Here is a 23,896-nt window from a genome sequence, read left to right on the forward strand (position 1 = left end):
TGGCTAGGAGTTCTAATAATATGTTAAATACCAGAGAGTGGGTATCTTTGTCTTGCTCCTGATCTTAGAGGAAAAGCTTTCACCTTTTTACTATTGAAAATGATGTCACTTGTGAATATGTCATATATAGCCTTTATTATGTTGAGGTACATTCTCCCTATGACCACTTTGTTGAGAGTTTTGATCATAAATGCATGTTAAATTTTGTCAAATGCTTTTTCTCCATCTATTGTGGTTATTATATGGTTTTTATCCTCCATTTTGTTAATGTTTTGCATCACACTGATTGATTTGCAGGTGCTAAACAATCCTCGCATCTGTGGAATAAATCCCACTTGATTATGGTATATGATCCTTTATATTGCTGAATTTGGTTTGCTAATATTTTGCTGAAGCTTTCTGCCTCTATGTTCATCAAGGATATTGGCCTCTAATTTTCTTATTTTGTAGAGTCTTTTTCTGGTTTTAGCATTAGGTGATACTGGCCTCATAGAATGAGTTTGGAAGCCTTCCTTCCTCTTCAGTTTTTTGGAACAGTTTGAGAAGAACAGGTATTTACTCTTCTTTAAATATTTGGTAGAATTCATCTGTGAAGCTGTCTGGTCCTGGACTTCTGTATGCTGAAAGTTTTTTTTTTTTTTAATTACTGATACACTTTCATTACTAGTGATTGGTCTATTCAGATATTCTATTTCTTCCTGATTCAGTGATGGAAGATGGTATATTTAGGAATTTTATATATAGGAGTTTATCCATTTCTCCTAAATTGCACAATTGTTCATGTATAATTGTTTGCAGTAGCCTCTCTTTCATTTCTGATTGTATTTTTTGTGCCCTCTCTTCTTGAAGAGTCTGGCTAAAGGTTTGGCAATTTTGTTTATCTTTGCAAAGAACCAGCCCTTAGTTTCACTGATCTTTTCTATTGCATTTTTCACCTCTATTACATTTATTTCTGTTCTGATCCTTTTTTTTTAACATCTTTATTGGAGTATAATTGCTTTACAATGTTGTGTTAGTTGCTGCTGTATAACAAAGTGAATCAGCTATATGTATACATATATCCCCATATCTCCTCCCTCTTGCATCTCCCTCCCATCCTCCCTACCCCACCCCTCTAGGTGGACACAAAGCACCGAGCTGATCTCCCTGTGCTATGCAGCTCCTTCCCACTAGCTATCTATTTTACATTTGGCAGTGTATATATGTCCATGCCACACTCTCACTTCATCCCAGCTTACCCTTCCCCCTCCCCATGTCCTCAAGTCCATTCTCTGCATCTGCATCTTTATTCTTGTCCTGCCCCTAGGTTCTTCAGAACCACTTTCATTTTTTTGTTTTGGATTCCATAGATATGTGTCAGCATATGGTATTTTTCTCTTTCTGACTTACTGCACTCTGTATGACAGACTCTAGGTCCATTCACCTACTACAAATAACTCAATTTCATTTCTTTTTATGGTTGAGTAATATTCCATTGTATATAAGTGCCACATCTTCTTTATCCATTCATCTGTCGATGGACACTTACATTGCTTCCATGTCCTGGCTATTGCAAATAGAGCTGAAATGAACATTGTGGCACATGACTCTTTGGGAATTATGGTTATCTCAGGGTATATGCCCGGTAGTGGGATTCTGGGTCATATGGTAATTCTATTTTTAGCTTTTTAAGGAACCTCCATACTGTTCTCCATAGTAGAGGCCACCAACATCCTGATACCAAAACCAGGCAAAGATGTCACAGAAAAAGAAAACTACAGGCCAATATCATTGATGAACGTAGATGCAAAAATCCTCAACAAAATACTAACAAACAGAATCCAAAAGCACATTAAAAGGATCATACACCATGATCAAGTGGGGTTTATCCCAGGAATGCAAGGATTCTTCAATATATGCAAATCAATCAATGTGATAAACCATATTAACAAACTAAAGGAGAAAAACCATATGATCATCTTAATGGATGCAGAAAAAGCTTTCGACAAAAATCAACACCCATTTATGATAAAAAAAAAAAACCCTCCAGAAAGTGGGCATAGAGGGAACTCAACATAATAAAAGCCATATATGACAAACCCACAGCCAACATCTTTCTCAATGGTAAAAAACCAATTCCACTAAGATCAGGAACAAGACAAGGCTGCCCACTCTCACCACTATTATTCAACATCGTTTTGGAAGTTTTAGCCACAGCAATCAGAGAAGAAATAAAAGGATTCCAAATCAGAAAAGAAGAATTAAAGCTGTCACTGTTTGCAGATGACATGATACTATACATAGAGAATCCTAAAGATGCTGCCAGAAAACTACTAGAGCTAATCAATGAATCTGGTAGTAGCAGGATACAAAATTCGTGCACAGAAATCTATTGCATTCCTATACACTAATGATGAAAAATCTGAAAAAGAAATTAAGAAAACACTCCCATTTACCACTGCAACAAAAATAATAAAATACCTAGGAATAAATCTGCTCTGATCTTTATTATTTCCTTCTTTCTACTAACTTTGGCCCTCATTTCTTCTTCTCTTTCTAGTTGCTCTAGGTGTAAAGTTAGATTATTTATTGGAGATTTTTCTTGAGCTAGGTATCTCTATAAATTCCCTGTTAGAACTATTTTTGATGCAACCCATAGGTTTTCAAAGGTTGTTTATCCATTTTCATTTATCTCAAGGGACTGATATTTTTTTGACTTTCTCTTTGATTTCTTTGTTGATCCATTGATTAGTTAGTTTCATGTTGTTTAGTCTCCATGTGTGTGGGGTTTTTTTCAGTTTTCTTCTTGTAGTTGATTTCCAGTTTCATACCATGGTGGTCAGAAAATGTTTTAAATGATTTCAATCTTCTTAAATTCAATGAGACTTGTTTTGTGCCCTAGCATGTGATCCATCCTAGAGAATGTTTCATGTGCACTTGAGAAGAATGTAAATTCTGCAGTCTTGGGATGGAATGGTTATACATATCTGTTAAGTCTATCTGGTCTAATGTGTTGTTTAAGGCCAGTGCCCCCTTACTGATTTTCTGTTTTGATGATCTATCCATGGCCAAATTGGGGTATTGAAGTCATATGCTATTAATGTATTGCTATCAATCTGTTTTTACATCTATTAATATTTGCTTTATATATTTAATATAGGTGCTCCTATGTTGGGTGCATAAATATTTACAGATGAATAGACAACAGTGAGATGGTAGACTTAAAACAACCCCAGCAGTAATTTCATTAAATGTAAATTGATTAAAAACTGCAAAAAATAGACACTGTTACACTGGATAAAAAGGGAAGATTAAATCATATGAAAATTATAGGAGATGCTCAAAATATATAAAAAGACACTGGTTACGTTTAAAACTAAAAGACTTGGAAAAATTTATCATGTAAATAGTAAGTGGAAATGGTAATTATTAGCAAAAGTGGACTTCAGCATAAGGGACAGAAAAAGTGGACTTCAGCATAAGGGATAGTACCAGATATAAAGAAGGACACTTTATAATGGTAATGTGATCAATTTGTCAAGAAGATAAAATAATACTAAATTTGTATATATCTAGCAATAAAGCTTCAAAATTTGAAGCAACACTGGAAAAAACTAACATGAGAAATAGATAAATCCACATTTACATTTAGAAATGTTAATATTCTTTTTTATGTAACTGATACAAGATGAAATGGACAATACCAGAGATAAAATACAGATTTTAACAACACTATCAAGGAAACACACCTAAGTGACACTACAGAAAATGCACTTACCACAAGCAAAATATACACGCTTTTCAAGTAAACATGCAGCATTGACCAAGACAGACCAGATGCTGAAGATAAAAGTCTCAATAAATTTAAAGGAATTGAAATTGTGTGCAGTAGCATCTCTGACCACAGGAAAAAAAGGCAAAAAGATACATGAAAAGTTGCCAATTATTTGGAAAGTAAGCAATACATTTCTAAGTAGCCAATGGGTCAGTGAAACTGAAAAATATTTTGAACTGAATGAAAATTAAGACACAACATCAAAAATACTGGAATACAGTTTAAGCAGGGCTTAGAGGAAATTTTATAGGTGTAATTTCAAATATTAGAAAAGAAGAGAGGTTTCAAGTCAGTAATCTAAGCTTCCACCTTAGGAATTTAGGAGAAGAGGCAAAATAAATATAGAGTAAAGACAGGTAAAAATAATAAAGTACATAAATCAATAAAATAGAAAACAAAAAAGTAGAGAAAAATCAATGACTGCAAAAGTTCATTCTTGAAAAGATTAATAAAACTGATAAATTCCTGGACAGAGCGACCAAAGGAAAAAAACAATTACAACTTTTAGGAATGAAAAAGTGTATGTCACTACAATCCATACAGGCTTAATAAAATATGGGAATTTTTTTTAAACTAGTTTTTAGAGCAGATTTAGGATCACAGTAAAATTGAAAGTTACAGAGATTTCCTATACACCTACTGCCCTGAACATGCATAGCTTCCTGCATGATCAATATCCTCAACATGCATAGCTTCCTGCATGATCAGTGATGATGGCCATTCTGACCAGTGTGAGGTGATATCTCACTGTAGTTTTGATTTGCATTTCTCTAATAATTAGCGATGTAGAGCATCTTTTCATGTGTGTATTAGCCATATGTATTTCTTCTTTGGAGAAACGTATATTTAGGCCTTCTGCCTATTTTTCGATTGAGTTGTTTGTTTTTTTCTTATTGAGTTGTATGAGCTGTTTGTATATTTTAGAAATTAAGCCCTTGTTGCTAGCATCTATATGGAAAAATAAGCTTGGACCAATGCTTCCTATCATACTAATTTATTTGAGATGGATCATAAATCTAAATGCCAAAGCTAAAATTACAAGGCTTCTAGAAAAAAAATATGGAGGCTTTTTTAACCTCTGGTCAGACAAAAACCTCTTAGAACCCAGAAAGCATAAGAACAAAAAAGAACATATTGATTGGGGGACGAGGGGAAGATAGCGGAACAGTAAGATGCAGAGATCATCCTCCTCCCCACAGATACACCAGAAATACATCTACACGTGGAACAACTCCTACAGAACACCTACTGAATGCTGGCAGAAGACCTCAGACCTCCCAAAAGGCAAGAAACTCCCCACATACCTGGGTAGGGCAAAAGAAAAAAGAAAAAACAGAGACAAAAGGATAGGGACGGGACCTGCACCAGTGGGATGGAGCTGTGAAGGAGGAAAGGTTACCACACACTAGGAAGCCCCTTCGCGGATGGAGACTGTGGGTGGCGGAGCGGAAAGCTTCAGAGCCACGGAGGAGAGCACAGCAACAGGGGTGCGGAAAACAAAGCGGGGAGATTCCCGCACAGAGGATCAGTGCTGACCGGCACTCACCAGCCCGAGAGGCCTGTCTGCTCACCCGCTGGGGCGGGTGGGGCTGGGAGCTAAGGCTCGGGCTTCGGTCGGAGAGCAGGGAGAGGACTGGGGTTGGCGGCGTGAACACAGCCTGCAGGGGGTTAGTGCACCACCACTAGCCAGGAGGGAGTCTGGAGAAAAGTCTGGACCTGCTAAAGAGGGAAGGGACTTTTTCTTCCCTCTTTGTTTCCTGGTGTGCGAGGAGAGGGGATTAAGAACACTGCTTAAAGGAGCTCCAGAGACAGGCACGAGCCGCAGCTAAAAGCACGGACCCCAGAGACGGGCATGAGAAGTTAAGGCTGCTGCTGCCGCCACAGAGAAGCCTGTATGCGAGCACAGGTCCATATCCACACCCCCCTTCCGGGGAGTCTGTGCAGCCCTCCACGGCCAGGGTCCCGGGATCCAGGGACAACTTGTCTGGGAGAATGCACGGTGCGCCTCAGACTGGTGCAACGTCACGCCGGCCTCTGCCACCACAGGCTCACCCCTCACTCCGTGCCCCTCCGTCCCCACAGTCTGAGTGAGCCAGAGTACCCGAAGCAGCTGCTCCTTTAACCCTGTCCTGTCTGAGTGAAGAACAGACGCCCTCCGGTGATCTACACTAAGAGGCGGGGCCAAATCCAAAGCTGAGCCCCTGGCAGCTGTGAGAACAAAGAAGAGAAAGGGAAATCTCTCCCAGCAGCCTCAGAAGCAGTGGATTAAAGCTCCACAATCAACTTGATATACCCTGCATCTGTGGAATACATGAAGAGACAACGAATCATCCCAAACTGAGGAGGTGGACTTTGAGAGCAAGATTTATGATTTTTTCCCCTTTTCCACATTTTGTGAGTGTGTATGTGTATGCTTCTGTGTGAGATTTTGTCTGTATAGCTTTGCTTCCACCATTTGTCCTAGGGTTTTAACCGTCCGTTTTTTTTTTTTTTTTTTTTTTTTTGGTTTTTTTGCTTTAAAAAAAAATTTCCTTTCTTTCTTAATATTTTTTATTTTAATATCTTTATTATATTTTATCTTATTTTATTTTACTTTATCTTCTTTCTTTTTTCCTTCCTTCCCTCCTTCCTTCCTCCCTCCCTCCTTTCTTTCTCCTTCTTTCTTTTTCTTTCTTTCTCTCTTTCTCTCTTTCTTTCTTTCTTCTTCTATTAATTCTTTCTTTCTACTTTTTCTCCCTTTATTTTCTAAGTCGTGTGGATGAAAGGCTCTTGGTGCTCCAGCCAGGAGTCAGTGCTCTGCCTCTGAGGTGGGAGAGCCAACTTCAGGACACTGGTCCACAAGAGACCTCCCAGCTCCACATAATATCAAACAGCGAAAATCTCCCAGAGATCTCCATCTCAACACCAGCACCCAGCTTCACTCAACGACCAGCAAGCTACAGTGCTGGACACCCTATGCCAAACAACTAGCAAGACAGGAACACAACCCCACCCATTAGCAGAGAGGCTGCCTAAAATCATAATAAGTCCACAGACACCCCCAAAACACACCACCAGATGTGGACCTGCCCACCAGAAAGACAAGATCCAGCCTCACTCACCAGAACCCAGGCACTAGCCCCCTCCACCAGGAAGCCTACACAACCCACTGAAGCAACCTTAGCCACTGGGAACAGACACCAAAAACAAGACAGAACTACAAACCTGCAGCCTGCAAAAAGGAGACCCCAAACACAGTAAGATAAGCAAAATAAGAAGACAGAAAAACACACAGCAGATGAAGGAGCAAGATAAAAACCCATCAGACCTAACAAATGAAGAGGAAATAGGCAGTCTACCTGAAAAAAAATTCAGAGTAATGATAGTAGAGATGATCCAAAATACTGGAAATAGAATAGAGAAAATGCAAGAAACATTTAACAAGGACCTAGAAGAACTAAAGATGAAACATACAATGATGAACAACACAATAAATGAAATTAAAAATACACTAGATGGGACCAATAGCAGAATAACTGAGGCAGAAGAATGGATAAGTGACCTGGAAGATAAAATAGTGGAAAAAACGACTGCAGAGCAGAATAAAGAAAAAAGAATGAAAAGAACTGAGGACAGTCTCAGAGACCTCTGGAATAAAATTAAGCACACCAACATTCGAATTATAGGGGTTCCAGAAGAAGAAGAGAAAAAGAAAGTGACTAAGAAAATAATTGAAGAGATTATACTTGAAAACCTCCCTAATATGGGAAAGGAAATAGTTAAGTCCAGGAGGCACAGAGAGTCCCATACAGGATAATCCAAGGAGAAATATGCCAAGACACATATTAATCAAACTGTCAAAAATTAAAAGCAAAGAAAACATATTAAAAGCAGCAAGGAAAAAACAACAAATAACACACAAGGGAATCCATATAAGGTTAACAGCTGATCTTTCAGCAGAAACTCTGCAAGCCAGAAGGGATTGGCAGAACATATTTAAAGTGATGAAGGAGAAAAACCTGCAACCAAGATTACTCTACCCAGCAAGGATCTCATTCAGATTCGATGGAGAAATTAAAACCTTTACAGACGAGCAAAAGCTGAGAGAGTTCAGCACCACCAAACCAGCTTTACAACAAATGCTGAAGGAACTTCTCTAGGCAAGAAACACAAGAGAAGGAAAAGACCTACAAAAACAAACCCAAAACAATTAAGAAAATGGGAATAGGAACATACATATCGATAATTACCTTAAATGTAAATGGATTAAATGCTCCCACCAAAAGACACAGACTGGCTGAATGGATACAAAAACAAGACCCATATATATGCTGTCTACAAGAGACCCACTTCAGACCTAGAGACACATACAAACTGAAAGTAAGGGGATGGAAAAAGATATTCCATGCAAATGGAAACCAAAAGAAAGCTGGAGTAGCAATTCTCATATCAGACAAAATAGACTTCAAAATAAAGACTATTACAAGAGACAAAGAAGGACACTACATAATTCTCAAGGGATCGATCCAAGAAGAAGATATAACAATTGTAAAGATTTATGCACCCAACATAGTAGCATCGCAATACATAAGGCAAATGCTAACAGCGAGGAAAGGGGAAATCGAGAGTAACACATTCATAGTAGGGGACTCTAACACCCCACTTTCACCAATGGACAGATCATCAAAAATGAAAACAAATAAGGAAACACAAGCTTTGAATGATACATTAAACAAGATGCACTTAATTGATATTTATAGGACATTCCATCCAACAACAACAGAATACACATTTTTCTCAAGTGATCACGCAACATTCTCCAGGATAGATCATATCTTGGGTCACAAATCAAGCCTTGGTAAATTTAAGAAAATTGAAATTGTATCAAGTATCTTTTCGAACCACAGTGCTATGAGACTACATATCAATTACAGGAAAAGATCTGTAAAAAATACCAACACATGGAGGCTAAACAATACACTACTTAGTAACGAAGTGATCACTGAAGAAATGAAAGAGGAAATCAAAAAATACCTAGAAACAAATGACAATGGAGACACGATGACCCAAAACTTATGGGATGCAGCAAAAGCAGTTCTAAGAGGAAAGTTTATAGCAATACAATCCTACCTTAAGAAACAGGAAACATCTCGAATAAACAACCTAACTTTGCACCTAAAGAAATCAGAGAAAGAAGAACAAAAATACCCCAAAGTTAGCAGAAGAAAAGAAATCATAAAAATCAGATCAGAAATAAATGAAAAAGATATGAAGAAAACGATAGCAAAGATCAATAAAACTAAAAGCTGGTTCTTTGAAAGTATAAACGAAATTGATAAACCATTAGCCAGACTCATCAAGAAAAAAAAGGGAGAAGACTGAAATCAATAGAATTAGAAATGAAAAAGGAGAAGTAACAACTGACACTGCAGAAATACAAAAGGTCATGAGAGATTACTACAAGCAACTCTATGCCAATAAAATGGACAACCTGGAAGAAATGGACAAATTCTTAGAAATGCACAACCTGCCAAGACTGAATCAGGAGGAAATAGAAAATATGAACAGACCAATCACAAGCACTGAAATTGAAACTGTGATTAAAAATCTTCCAACAAACAAAAGCCCAGGACCAGATAGCTTCACAGGCGAATTCTATCAAACATTTAGAGAAGAGCTAACACCTATCCTTCTCAAATTCTTCCAAAATATAGCAGAGGGAGGAACACTCCCAAACTCATTCTACGAGGCCACCATCACCTTGATACCAAAACCAGACAAGGATGTCACAAAGAAAGAAAACTACAGGCCAATATCACTGATGAACATAGATGCAAAGATCCTCAATAAAATACTAGCAAAAAGAATCCAACAGCACATTAAAAGGATCATACACCATGATCAAGTGGGGTTTATTCCAGGAATGCAAGGATTCTTCAATATACGCAAATCAATCAATGTGATAAACCATATTAACAAATTGAAGGGGAAAAACCATATGATCTCAATAGATGCAGAGAAAGCTTCCGACAAAATTCAACACCGATATATGATAAAAACCCTGGAGAAAGTAGGCATAGAGGGAACTTTCCTCACCATAATAAAGGCCATATATGACAAACCCACAGCCAACATCGTCCTCAATGGTGAAAAACTGAAAGCATTTCCACTAAGATCAGGAACAAGACAAGGTTGCCCACTCTCACCACTCTTATTCAACATAGTTTTGGAAGTTTTAGCCACAGCAATCAGAAAAGAAAAGGAAATAAAAGGAATCCAAATCGAAAAGAAGTAAAGCTGTCACTGTTTGCAGATGACATGATACTATACATAGAGAATCCTAAAGATGCTACCAGAAAACTACTAGAGCTAATCAATGAATTTGGTAAAGTAGCAGGATACAAAATTAATACACAGAAATCTCTGGCATTGTTATACACTAATGATGAAAAATCTCAAAGTGAAATTAAGAAAACACTCCCATTTACCACTGCAACAAAAAGAATAAAATATCTAGGAATATACCTACCTAAGGAGACAAAAGAACTATATGCAGAAAATTATAAGACACTGATGAAAGAAATTAAAGATGATACAAATAGATGGAGAGATATACCATGTTCTTGGATTGGAAGAATCAACATTGTGAAAATGACTCTACTACCCAAAGCAATCTACAGATTCAATGCAATCCCTATCAAACTACCACTGGCATTTTTCACAGAAATAGAACAAAAAATTTCACAATTTGTATGGAAACACAAAAGACCCCGAATAGCCAAAGCAATCTTGAGAACGAAAAATGGAGCTGGAGGAATCAGGCTCCCTGACTTCAGACTATACTACAAAGCTACAGTAATCAAGAGAGTATGGTCCTGGCACTAAAACAGATAGATAGATCAATGGAACAGGATAGAAAGCCCAGAGATAAACCCACGCACATATGGTCACCTTATCTTTGATAAAGGAGGCAGGAATGTACAGTGGAGAAAGGACAGCCTCTCCAATAAGTGGTGCTGGGAAAACTGGACAGGTACATGTAAAAGTATGAGATTAGATCACTCCCTAACACCATACACAAAAATAAGCTCAAAATGGATTAAAGACCTAAATGTAAGGCCAGAAACTATCAAACTCTTAGAGGAAAACATAGGTAGAACACTCTATGACATAAATCACAGCAAGATCCTTTTTGACCCACCTCCTTAGAGAAATGGAAATAAAAACAAAAATAAACAAATGGGACCTAATGAAACTTCAAAGTTTTGCACAGCAAAGGAAACCATAAACAAGACCAAAAGACTACCCTCAGAATGGGAGAAAATATTTGCAAATGAAGCAACTGACAAAGGATTAATCTCCAAAATGTATAAGCAGCTCATGCAGCTCAATAACAAAAAAACAAACAACCCAATCCAAAAATGGGCAGAAGACCTAAATAGACATTTCTCCAAAGAAGACATACAGACTGCCAACAAACACATGAAAGAATGCTCAACATCATTAATCATTAGAGAAATGCAAATCAAAATTACAATGAGATATCATCTCACACCAGTCAGAATGCCCATCATCAAAAAATGTAGAAACAATAAATGCTGGAGAGGGTGTGGAGAAAAGGGAACACTCTTGCAGTGCTGGTGGGCTAGTGAATTGGTACAGCCACTATGGAGAACAGTATGGAGGTTCCTTAAAAAACTACAAATAGAAATACCATATGACCCAGAAATCCCACTACTGGGCATATACCCTGAGAAAACCATAATTCAAATAGAGTCATGTACCAAAATGTTCATTGCAGCTCTATTTACAATAGCCTGGAGATCGAAACAACCTAAGTGTCCATCATCGGTTGAATGGATAAAGAAGATGTGGCACATATATACAATGGAATATTACTCAGCCTTAAAAAGAAACAAAATTGAGCTATTTGTAATGAGGTGGATACACCTAGAGTCTGTCATACAGAGTGAAGTAAGTCAGAAAAAGAAAGACAAATACCGTATGCTAACACATATATATATGGAATTTTAGGGGAAAAAAATGTCATGAAGAACCTAGGGGTACGAGAGGAATAAAGACACAGGCCTACTAGACAATGGACTTGAGGATATGCGGAGGGGGTAGGGTAAGCTGTGACAAAGCGAGAGAGAGGCATGGACATATATACACTACCAAATGTAAGGTAGATAGCTAGTGGGAAGCAGCCGCATAGCACAGGAAGATTAACTTGGTGTTTTGTGACTGCCTGGAGGGGTGGGATAGGGAGGGTGGGAGGGAGGGAGACGCAAGAGGGAAGAGATATGGGAACAAATCTGATATGTATAACTGATTCACTTTTTTGTAAAACAGAAACTAACACACCATTGTAAAGCAATTATACTCCAATAAAGATGTTAAAAAAAGAACATATTGATAAAATAGACCATCACAATTAAAGAACTTTTGCTTATTAAAAGCTATCAGTAACAAAATGTATAGGCAAGCTCCAGATTCAGAAAAAAATTCACAAGACACATATCTGACAAAGAACGTGTAGCTAGAATATATAAACAACTCAAAAATAAAGTGACAACTTTTAACATGTGCGAAAACCTTCAACAGACACATCATAAAGGAAGATATGAATGGTTAAAAAGCACATGGAAAGATACTCAATACATGTCATTAGTCACTAGGAAAATGCAAATTAGAATCACAATGAGATACCACTATGCTCACACTGGAATTAGGTTAAAATTTTCAAAACTCACAATACCAAGTACTGACAAATTGTTGAGCAACTGGAACTCCCACAGTTTGCTGATGGGAGTGTAAAACAGTACAACCACTGTGGAAAACAGTGTGGTATTATACTTTTAAGTATTTACCCAAGAGAAATTAAAATGTGTATACACCCAAAGACTTGATAGGAGCTTAATTTACAAATGCCAACAATTGGAAACCCAAATGTCTATCAACATATGAACAGATAAAAATTTGTGGGACATGCACACAATGGATATGTTCAGCAATGAAAAAGAACAAACTATATACATGCCACAACACAGATAAGTCTGAGAAACAGTATACAGTTGACCCTTGAACAACATGGCTTTTAACTATGTGGGTCTACTTATACATGGATTGTTTCCAATAGTAAATACTATAGTACTACACAATCCCCGGTTGGTTGAACCCATGGCTGTGGAAACATGGATACAGAGGAACTGCAGATACGGAGGACCAATAAGTTATACGTGGATTTTTTGACTGTATGGAGAGTCAGTGCCCCTAACCCTCTCATTGTTCAAGGATCAACTGTACTTAGTAAAAGAAGCCAGCCACAAAGGAATCTAATTTCATTTGTATGTATTTCTAGAACAGGAAAAACTAATCTATAATGATAGAAAGCAGATCAGTGGTTACCAAGCACCAGGAGTGGTGGAAGACTGACTGGAAAAGAGACACAAAGACACTCTGTGGAGTAATGGAAGTGTTCTAAACTTTGACAGGAGTATGGCTTACGTGAGTATCTAGATTTGGCAAAACTAAACATCTGTACATTAGAGATCTCTACTTTCACTTAAATAAATCATACTGCAATGAAAAAAAAAGTCTATAGATACAGGTAAGTATGCATAAAAAGGATATATATGCCAAAATATTAGTATCAGAATTATAGTTTTTTTCCTATAACTTAAAGATTTTCTTTAATAAACTAGCATTATTACTATATATATTATATATATTACTATATTATATTAATATATATATGTGTGTGTGTGTGTGTGTATATATATATGTGTGTATATATATATATATATATATATATAAAACTATACTATACTTCCCTGAAGGACCTCAGTGAAAAGGTGACATTTGAGCAAAGACCTGAAGGAGGTAAGGGAGCTAAGCTTTATACATAAAAGTAGGAAGAGCCATCCAGGAAGAGGAAAACTGAAGTACTGAAGTTTAAAAGCCCTGAGGTTTTGAGAAGAGAAGTGACATGATCTGACATTTTAACAGGTTCACTTTGGCTAGCATGTTTGGAATAGACAGTAAGGAGCCAAGGATAGAAACAAAGAAACTAGTCAGAGGAGTACAGCAATAATCCAGGTGAGATATGATGGAGGCTTGGTTGAAGGAGGAAGTAGTAATGCTAGAGAAAGACAGTCAAATTCTGAACATATTTTAAAGCAAAGCTAACATTATTTGCAGTTAGATTGGATGAGTAGTGTGGGAGAAAGAAAAAGGTCAAGGACAACTTCAAGGGTTTTGGCACACACAACTAGAACAGAGCACCTGGTCATTACAATAGGGAAGACTATGGGACAAGAACGGGTTTTTTTTCGGGAGGGGTGCTGCAGAGAAGAAAGCGGGAGCTTGTTGTTTGGACATACTAAGTTTGAGTAAAACTGGAGATATATAAAATTGGTAGTCATCAGCAAATGGAGAATACTTAAAGCCACAGAACTGGGTCAACTAGCCAAGGGAATGTGTACACAGAGGAAAAAAAAGAGAGGTCCAAAGAATGGACTCTACAGCATTTCAGGACCTCAGCAAGTTCTTAGCACAAACTAGAAATGAAGGTCAGTAATACCCTGAAGTATATACTGCAAAACTATTTTTAGAAACTTGGAGGAACTTCAAAAAATATAATCAAAAAAGCCTTTCCTATTCTTTGCCTGAATGAGTACTCTCAAGTTTTCACTGATGCTATAAGATGAAATCGACACCTTTTTAAATTACAATCTGAAATTGGAAACTATAGAGAGATAACCCCAGTTCACCATTATTCTAGACCTGTATTTCCGTAATCCCATGGGTGAAGCTTCTCTATCTTTCAAACCATTTGGGAATAAAGGTATAACAACATATTCAGACTACCTTCCTTCAAATAGCAAAGAACTATCTTCTAAGGAGGAACTACATTTGTGTCCTCGAACAAGACTCATCAGTCATCAGATGATGCTCAAAGCTTGTGAGGTAATGATATACTACACAGCTGTCTGATCCTCAGATATCACTTTGGAGGCAGATGATAAACTACAGATCTGACAACTCACTTTCCATTTCAAGATATTTCTTGAACTTTTTCTTGTTGTGACAGGCTACCAAATTGATTAAACCTAGTCATGGTATTTGACACTACAGCCAGCAGACTTCTATTTGTTGATTGCTATTGATTTTCTTTGATACTTCATTTAAAAATCAATAGTTGGAAAGAAAAATAGGCTTGGTTTACACATACTTAAACATACTGTTGTATGCTGAAGGAGGCACAAGTTTGGCAGGGCTTTGGCATCCAATTATAAGGAGAGCTCTTAACAGGTGAAAGCAAGGGCTTCAGATCAATATGCAGTTTTCTTTCTTAATCAAAGAAAGTGGCTATAAATTAGGCTCATCGGTGTTATTTTCAAGGCTTTCTTGAAGCAAACAAGTTTAAACTTTTTTGGCGGGGAGACAGGGTCTTCCTTGGATTTACATTAAAAAAGATACATCACTAAGAGTTTTTCTTTGTTTTTAAGGATATTTTTAGTACCTGAAGTTCATCCGGGCTTTTATCTTTTTGGCTTTTTTTTTGTTTTTTTGCCGCTCTTCTCCATCTTTCAAAGGCTCTGGTGGAGCTGCACTTTCAACCACAATGTCAATAATATACTTCTTTAAGGAAAGGTGCTCCTGCAAGATAAATAAATGAAATAATGGTGATGATGATGATGATTAAGAAATAACATAGCATTGATACAGACTACAGTGAGTATGAAAGAATATATAGATGAAAGTAAAAGTAATCTCTATGAAATACTGGTTTCAAAAATTGCTTGGGGAAAAATTGAAGAAACTGTTTTACTTGAGATTTTCATTGACTCACCAAACCTTTGCTGCACATCAATTGCACTACATGCTAAGGATACAGCGACATATCCCTGTGCCTTGCAACCCTACACTGCAGTAGGAGAGGTAAAATATGTACACAAATATATAATACCAAGCTTGAGAGTTAAGAGTGCTATAGGAGCTCAAAAGGGGAAACAAGATCACTGTTCACTCAGGGTAAAGAGGAAAGATTTTAAGAAGGAAGCACCACGTCTGCTATCCCTTGATTGAATTTGAACATATGGATATTGGGGATGTGTGTATTTGTTTGGGCTGGTAGTTGGTAAAGGTGGCAGGAAGGAGAAAGGAAAAGGGCATCTCAGAAAACAGGCAGAGATGAGAAAGTGGAAGGTGGTAACTGGCAGCAGAAGTTGGCCCCAGTGCCCTCCTTAGCCATCTTGGATTTTACGGCTCATCACTGTAATCACTCCCTTGCATGTACACAACTCGCTTGCCCCTCTGTTCTTCTTTCATACTTGCATGGAAAAATCCTAACCCTAAATCCAACTCTTTCCCTACTCTGTACCCATAACTGAGCAGATTAATATGGCTATAATTACAAACCATGTTGACTACTCTAACTTTAAATTTATGACATTACACCTCAAATGGGCTCCAGTATTGCCAGGCAATCAAGCAACCTTAATCTACCCACATTCTTCTTCCTAGAAATTATTTTAGACCCTCTCCTTAAATTTCCAACACCATTAGCACTGTAGATCACTTCTTCCTCCCTGACACTCTTTCTTCACTAGGTTACTAGACATCACATTGTCCTCCTAACTCCAGCTGTACCTTCTACGTTTTCCTTGCTAGATCCTTTTCCTCTTCTTGACTGGTAAATGTTAAACATCTCAGACCTATCTTCAGATCCTCCCTCTTCTCTATTCAAACTTATCCATCAAGTGCAGTGACTTGAAACATTATTCACACAGGCAATTCCCAAATTTTTATCCCTAGTCCAGACCTCTGGACTAGGGATAGTCCAGAGGTTTTTATCCCTAGTTTTTTATCCCTAGATTTTTATCCCTAGTCCAGACCTCTCCCCTGAACTCCAAACTGTCTCCTGAAAATCTCCACTTAAGTAGAATATTTCCACCGTAAGAATTTCCAAAATAATATTCTACAACAAAACTCTTACGCTCCCAATATAAATTGCTCTTAGAGTGTTCAGTAAATGGTCCCACTATTTGTACAATTGCTCACATCTAATACACTAGTAACTCCTATCAGCTCCACTTTCAAATATACCCATATTAGTCCCAATCCAACCACTTCTCCCCACCACATCACCTAGTCTAAGGCATCATCAGCTCTCATCCATATTATCGCAATAGCCTCTTAAATGTTCTTGCAGCTTCTATGATCTCCAAATCTTTCCTTTACAAAATCAGCGACTTTTAAAAATATAAATCACATCATATCATTCCTCTTATCAAAATCTTGAGTTCTCATCACATTTAGGGTCAAATCCAAAGTCCTTACCATGGCCTACTAAGCCCCCACATCATCAACCTCTCTCACCTCATCTTACACTACTCTCTCCTTTGTTCACTCCTTTCTATCCACAGTGGAGTGGTTGCTGTTGTTCCCCACATTCATCAGGAATGGTACTGCATCAGGACTCTTGTTTCCTTAGCCAAGAATATTCTTCTCCAAGTACTTGCATAGTCTCAGGTAAAATGAACACCCAGTCTTAAGTAACACCTTCTATTATTTGCCATCTTCTTATTTAGTTTATTTTTCTTCATAGGACTTGTCTAATATTAGTGCCTAACATCAATATTCATTTGCAATCTCCTGCACTAGAATATAAGTTTCATGAGGGCACTGACTTCGTTTTGCTCAGTGATGTTTCAGTGTCTGGTACTGTGCCTGGCATATGGTAGGCACTCAATAAGTAAATGTTAAATGAGTGATGAGAAGAGGGTGAGGTAATAAGATCTAAAATAGTATTTGTGGTCAAATGAATGAAGGTGGTCAAAATGTACAAACTTCCAGTTATAAGATAAATAAATCATGGGAATGTAATGTACAACATAGTGACTATAGTTAACAATACTGTATTGTATATTTGAAAGTTGCTAAGAGAATAGATCCTGAAAGTTCTCATCACAAGAAAAAAAAATGTTAACTATGTGTGGTGACAGACTTTAACTAAACTTATATGGTAAGTTTACATTTCATACACTATATACATCAAACATTATGTTGTACACCTAAAACTAACACAAATGTTCTGCCAATTATATCTCAATTAAAAAAAGACAAAAATAGTATTTATGAGGGTTTATTCTACAACATATATTGAGGTAAGTACTTTACGTACGATCATTTAGTCCTTTATACTAAAAGGTATATATTGTTATTATTCCCATCTTAACTATGAGGAAACAAACACAGAATCAAATAACTTTTCTGAAGTTAAAAGGTCAAGATCATGACTAAGCAGCTTTGGAGGTAGTAGTGATAGAGCCTAAGTTTAAACCCAGACAGTATGATTATGGAGTCTGTATTCTTGACTAGTACCTTACATATATGGCTGGAAAATGAGTTTGAGTCATAGAGTTGTGCTCATTATGAAAATTTTATGCTTAGTGAAGTCAGAGAAAGACAAATCTTTTATGTTCTCTCTTATATGTGGAATCCAAAAAATAAAACAAATGGATATAACAAAACAGAAACACAGTCACAGAGAACAAAGTAGTGGTTACCACTGGGGCGAGGGATGGGGAGGGACAAGACAATGGAAGGGGATTAAGAGGTACAAGCTACTAGTTATGAAATAAATAAGATACAAGGATGTAGTGTACAGCACAGGGAATGTAGATATATATATGTTATATAATATATAACTATAAATGGAGTATAATCTATGTAAATATTGAATCACTGTGTTGTACAACTGACACTAATATAAGATTGTAAATCAACCATACTTCAATAAAAAAGAAACTTTTCAATTCATAAACCTACCAAAAAAGCAAAACAGAAACTCCACAACCAAAGGCAGAAAATATTCTCTCAAATGCAGAAGCAATTATTTTCTTTATTTAATCATTTATGAAATACTTACTGTGATCAGCAAAGGGCTAAAGTGAATACATTATTTCCTAAAATCTTCACAACCCCATAGAACAGGTGGCAATATGTTTATATTTTACAGATATTTAACAAAGGCTCAAAGAGGTTCAATATTATGTCCATGATCACAAAACTCAAGTTCAAAACTACAACTGGCTGACTTCACAAGACCAACCTTTTTTACTACTCCACATTCCCTCCCGCTACACTGCTCACGTGGGCTGAGTCTCTGACATCTAATTTCTAACACTGCGTTAAGGAAAGGAAATCTTTTAAATGACGTCTTCAATTTTGTGAAAAGTTCAATTATACTACTTTCAGTTGTACATAAATGTTATTTACATATCTAATAGAATCCATTAAGTATTAATAGGATCCTTATTATGAAAATGCAGACATTATATAGAAAAATTTGGATTCTATCCAGAACAAAAAAATTGCATCTTTTAAAAAGACATTATATTTATATACACATTCACACATACAACACACATCATGCCCTCAAATTTATGTTAATTTTTTAAAAACCTCAAAACTAAAACCAAATGAGAATATATATTTTTGTTTGATTTAACTTTTTTCTTAATACAAAATCAACATGTTAATTATAGAAAATATGAATAAAACTAAGAAATAAAAATCTCCTATAATCTTAACACCTAAAAATAATTATTTGAGTATATCATCCAGACAGTTTTCTTCATATATATTTTTATTAAAATGGGCATACCTTTTATAATATTTTATAATCTGCTTTTTAAATTTAATATTGCAAATATATTCATACCATTAAATAATGTTCTAGAACATAATCTACTGATTATAGCAGTACACCTAATTTTACTAAATGCTTTTTTGTTAGATATTTGGATTTATTTTATGTATTCAATATAATAAATACCAGTGCAATAAATATTCCTATAGTTAAAATTTTAAACACAGAGTATATTATTCCTTTATGATCAAATCATAGAACTGAAATTCCTTGGTTACAGATTACACATATTTTTAAGGCTTTTCATATGTATTCCGAAACAACCAAAATGAGAATTAAGTCCCCACAAGTGATTTGCTAGTACCTAGTGTTTCGGTTTTCTTTTGTCTTTTTTTTTTTTTGTAAATATGTCAATTTGTTAGCTGAAAAAGTGATATTAGTATGCTTAACCATTTGTTTGTATTTTGTCTTCTGTGATTTAAAATGTGTCTTTTGTCTGGCTTTCTATAGACACATTTCAAGGTTTTATAGATTTGCTTCTGGTGGTTTGCATTATGTTTTCACTTTCTGTAAGCAAGAGACCGCCTTTTGATGATAAAAGAAATGCATTGTTGGATGTGACACAGGATGATTAATAGTTATTTTTCCATTAAAACCATGAAGACTATACAGGAAGAAGGTTTTGAGACGGTTTCTGAAGATGGAGAGAATGTACAAAGAAGGTTTTTCACACTGAGAAGTGGTTGAGAAAATTATGGTATATTTCTATGATGAAGTATTAGTCATTAAAACACTTATGAGAATTCTGAGAAAATGAAGGCAGTGGTAGCAATGTTTAAGATTCTCTCGGAATCATCATATAAATCAGAAAGAAAGATTAGATAGCAAAAACAAAACCCACAGAAAATATTTACAACAAAGTAAGTGACAAGGTATCCCCACAGCCTCCAAATAGAAGAGGGTGAGGACAAACTACCAATAGGTCAGCTGTGTTTCAGTGCCTTTGAAGGAGAAATCAGAGGGAAACAACAAGAGTGAATAATGAACTTGAGAGCAGAACTCTAAAAGGAACTGTTTTTCACTGGAGAGTTCAATAGGCCAATTTGCAAACAGCATCTAAAACTGAGAGGGGTTTCCCACTCAAATGGCAGGTGAGTAAAAGGTGCCTGCATTAAGAAGGTCTGAACAGTGTGGTGAAGGCTAGGCCCTATGAACTCTCGAAACTGAGCCAAGGAGAAACTGTTAAAAAACGAACTTAATTAAGCCAACTAGGGATAATTGAGACAAAGGGGGAAAAAGCCTCGATAAAAGCAGAGCAGGGAAACAGAATCAAGAAATATTAGAAAGCAAGTCACTATATTTTTCACAAAAACAATAGAAGAGGGAGCTCTAAGAAGTTAGAATAGGTACCCTGAGTCACAACTCATTATAAAAGTCTTATAAAACCAGTTCCACATAAAAATAAGCAATACAAAAGTATCAAGGTCAAATGTCAAACTTATTAAAAGAAAAAGAAAATAAGTAGAATAGCAACACTACAACAATGAAAACACACCAAAAAAATCCACAGAAAAGATAAAAATGCAACCTTCTATTTCAAAATAAACTAAAACAAATACAGAAAATGTTCTAACACAAATCGCCATCCTAAAACCTCAGCATTTAGGTCACAGAACTCAATGAAGACTGCAAAAGAAAATAAATCATTTAAGAAATGAAGATAAAACAGATGACAAGAGTGAATAAACACAACAAATAATGCCTCAGACAACTAAAAGATAAAAGGTAGAAAAATACTTAAAGCAAAAGAAATAAAAATTATTTGAGAGTAAGTGGAAATACAGAAGATAGGGAAAGATGCAGCAAACTGAATAGGAGTGCCTGAAAAAGAAAATCAAACCAAGGGAACAAATCAAATATTAAAAACTATAATTCAAGAAAACTTTTCTGAAAAAGAATATAATTAAATATTGAAAGAGTACACCACATATCTGAAAATATTGACCCAGAGTGGCTAATACCAAGACATACTGTATTACAATTTCTAAAAATATAATTTATGAAAAAAATTAGATTATCATCAGCCCTTTTGACAGCAATATTTTATGCCAGAAGAAAATGAAGTACAGTAGTTCCCCCTTATCCTCGGTTTCACTTTCTGTGGTTTCAGTTACCTGTGGTCACCAAGGTCTGAAAATATTAAATGGAAAATTCCAGAAATAAACAATTCATAAGTTTAAAATTGTGTATTGTTCTGAGTAGTGTGATGAAGTCTCACACCAATCTGCTACATGGCCTGGATGTAAATCTTCCTTTGTCCAGTGTTTCCATGCTGCACCTACCCGTTAGTCACTTAGTAGCCATCTAGGTTATCAGATGGATTGTGGTACGGCAGTGCTTGTTTTTAAGTAATGCTATTTTACTTAATAATGGTTCCAAAGCACAGGAGTAGTGATACTGGCAATTCAGATATTCTCTTACTTGCTTAATTTATAAATTAAACTTTATCACAGGTATTTATGTATAGGAAAAAACAATACAGCTGACCCTTGAAAAACATGGGGGTTAGTGATACTAATTCCCACACAGTTAAAAATCTACATGTAATCTTACAGCTGGCCTTCCATGTTTGCAGATTCAACCAACCACAGATCACTTTATTGAAAATAATCCATGTATAAGTGGACTTGCATAGCTCAAACCCATGTTGTTCAAGGATTAACTGTATATATAGTATTTGGTACTATCCATGGTTTCAGGCATCCACTAGGGTCTTGGAACATATCCTCCAAGGATGAGAGGGGACTACTGTAAGGTACTTAGTATTTTTTAAAGAAAGAAATGTGAGCTAAGGACTTTATATCCAGCAAAACCAACTTTCAAGTATGAAAAGCACAGATAAACTGTTATCAACATTTTAAAAAACCTCAGAGAATATTATTCTCATAAGACCTTCCTGAAGAATCTACTACAGAACAAGCCTCAGAAAACCAACATGACTAGAGAGACACAGACATAAGACTCGTGGTAAACATTACACGTACACTTACAGAACTAAGACTACACTAGTGATTAAAAGGTAAAGAAATATAGTTATATAATGGCTATATGTCAGACTTTTCACAGAATTACTAATAAAAAAAGATGAGAATGGGGAAAACATGAAAAGAACACAAAAGGGCCTATAACACAGCTCTCTGAAGGGGAGGGCATAACTTAGGGGATAACAGAGACAGAAGATGGATCTCTGAAAAACCACATGGCATAAAGCCTTGGGACTGCTTACCTCAGGACTGGCCACTTGGGATTGCTTACCTCAGGACTTTATTGTGAGAAATAAACTTCTATGTTCTTAAAACCACTGTATTTTTGTCACTATTACAGCATATTAGTCTTTTCCCTAATTAATGCAATTATGTACAAAATTTTATAATAATTATATATATATATCTTTGCATTTTTGTATGTGTATACGTATGTGCATAAAATGACTATAAGAAAATAAGGCAATGGGAGGGAGGCTCAAGAGGGAGGGGATGTGGGGACATGTGTATGTATATGGCTGATTTGTTCTGTTGTGCAACAGAAACTAACACAGTATTGTGAAGCAATTATACTCCAATAAAGATCTATTTTAAAAAAAAAGGTGGAAAATTACTAAAAGTTGTCACTAGATGATTGTGATAGATTTTTAATTCTCTCATTTATAATAAGCATGTATAAGTAGATGGTAAATCATTTTAAAATAGTTCTTATGAGATGAAATCTGGAATTGACTTCAAAAAGAGTATTTGAGGAAAGTGAATGGAACGTCAATAAGGCAGGATAAGTTTATCATTGTTACAGCTGAGTAATGATTACATGGAGGCTTGTCATATTATTCTGACTACTATTATAAATGTTTTAAATTCTCCACAATAATCAGTTTAGAAAATCTTGTAACAAGAAATAATTTGTACACATGCATCTTAAAATTCTATGTCTTGCCAAAAGGAGTAAATGAAATCACAATATTCCTATATCTCAAGCATCTAAGAACTGGACTTAAAATGAAATTTACATGTTTGCACACTATTCAAGTGCTAACAGTGTGTACTACAAGTTTGAAATCTATTGTAAGGACAGAAGGAGACAATATCCTGCAGAAAATAATCCTTAATGACATCCTTTCTTAAAACCCCAAGGAACTGCCTAAGGTAAGAAAAATACAGCAGTCTCATCTCCTTTTACCCGAAATGTTGCTTGCTTCAAGTTTTCTATAGTTCTGGTCATCCAAAAATAGAGCTTTTCAGAGACTGATAGTCCTGCCTCCATTCTATATGAACAACCAAATAGCTTCACAGCCCAGTCTACTTAATAATTAATAAATGTTCAGTTAAAAAAAAAAAGAAACTGTAAGTAATTTACTTCTCCAACAATATTACTCTATAAATATATTCACACTG

General features: G+C 36.0%; 1 protein-coding gene across 2 annotated transcripts in view; it reads right to left on the minus strand.

Moving 5' to 3' along the window:
• SCAPER (S-phase cyclin A associated protein in the ER) overlaps positions 1 to 23,896 on the minus strand; it is a 493,827-nt gene that overhangs the window by 252,177 nt on the left and 217,754 nt on the right. For both annotated transcript variants that reach the window (XM_030874887.2, XM_030874885.2), the window contains exon 21: positions 15,318 to 15,454. In XM_030874887.2, the coding sequence (XP_030730747.1) occupies positions 15,318 to 15,454 (137 nt within the window). The remainder of the gene's footprint in view (positions 1 to 15,317; positions 15,455 to 23,896) is intronic.

The sequence above is a fragment of the Globicephala melas genome, chromosome 2 (assembly GCF_963455315.2).
Source record: "Globicephala melas chromosome 2, mGloMel1.2, whole genome shotgun sequence".
In the NCBI taxonomy this organism is placed as follows: domain Eukaryota; kingdom Metazoa; phylum Chordata; class Mammalia; order Artiodactyla; family Delphinidae; genus Globicephala; species Globicephala melas.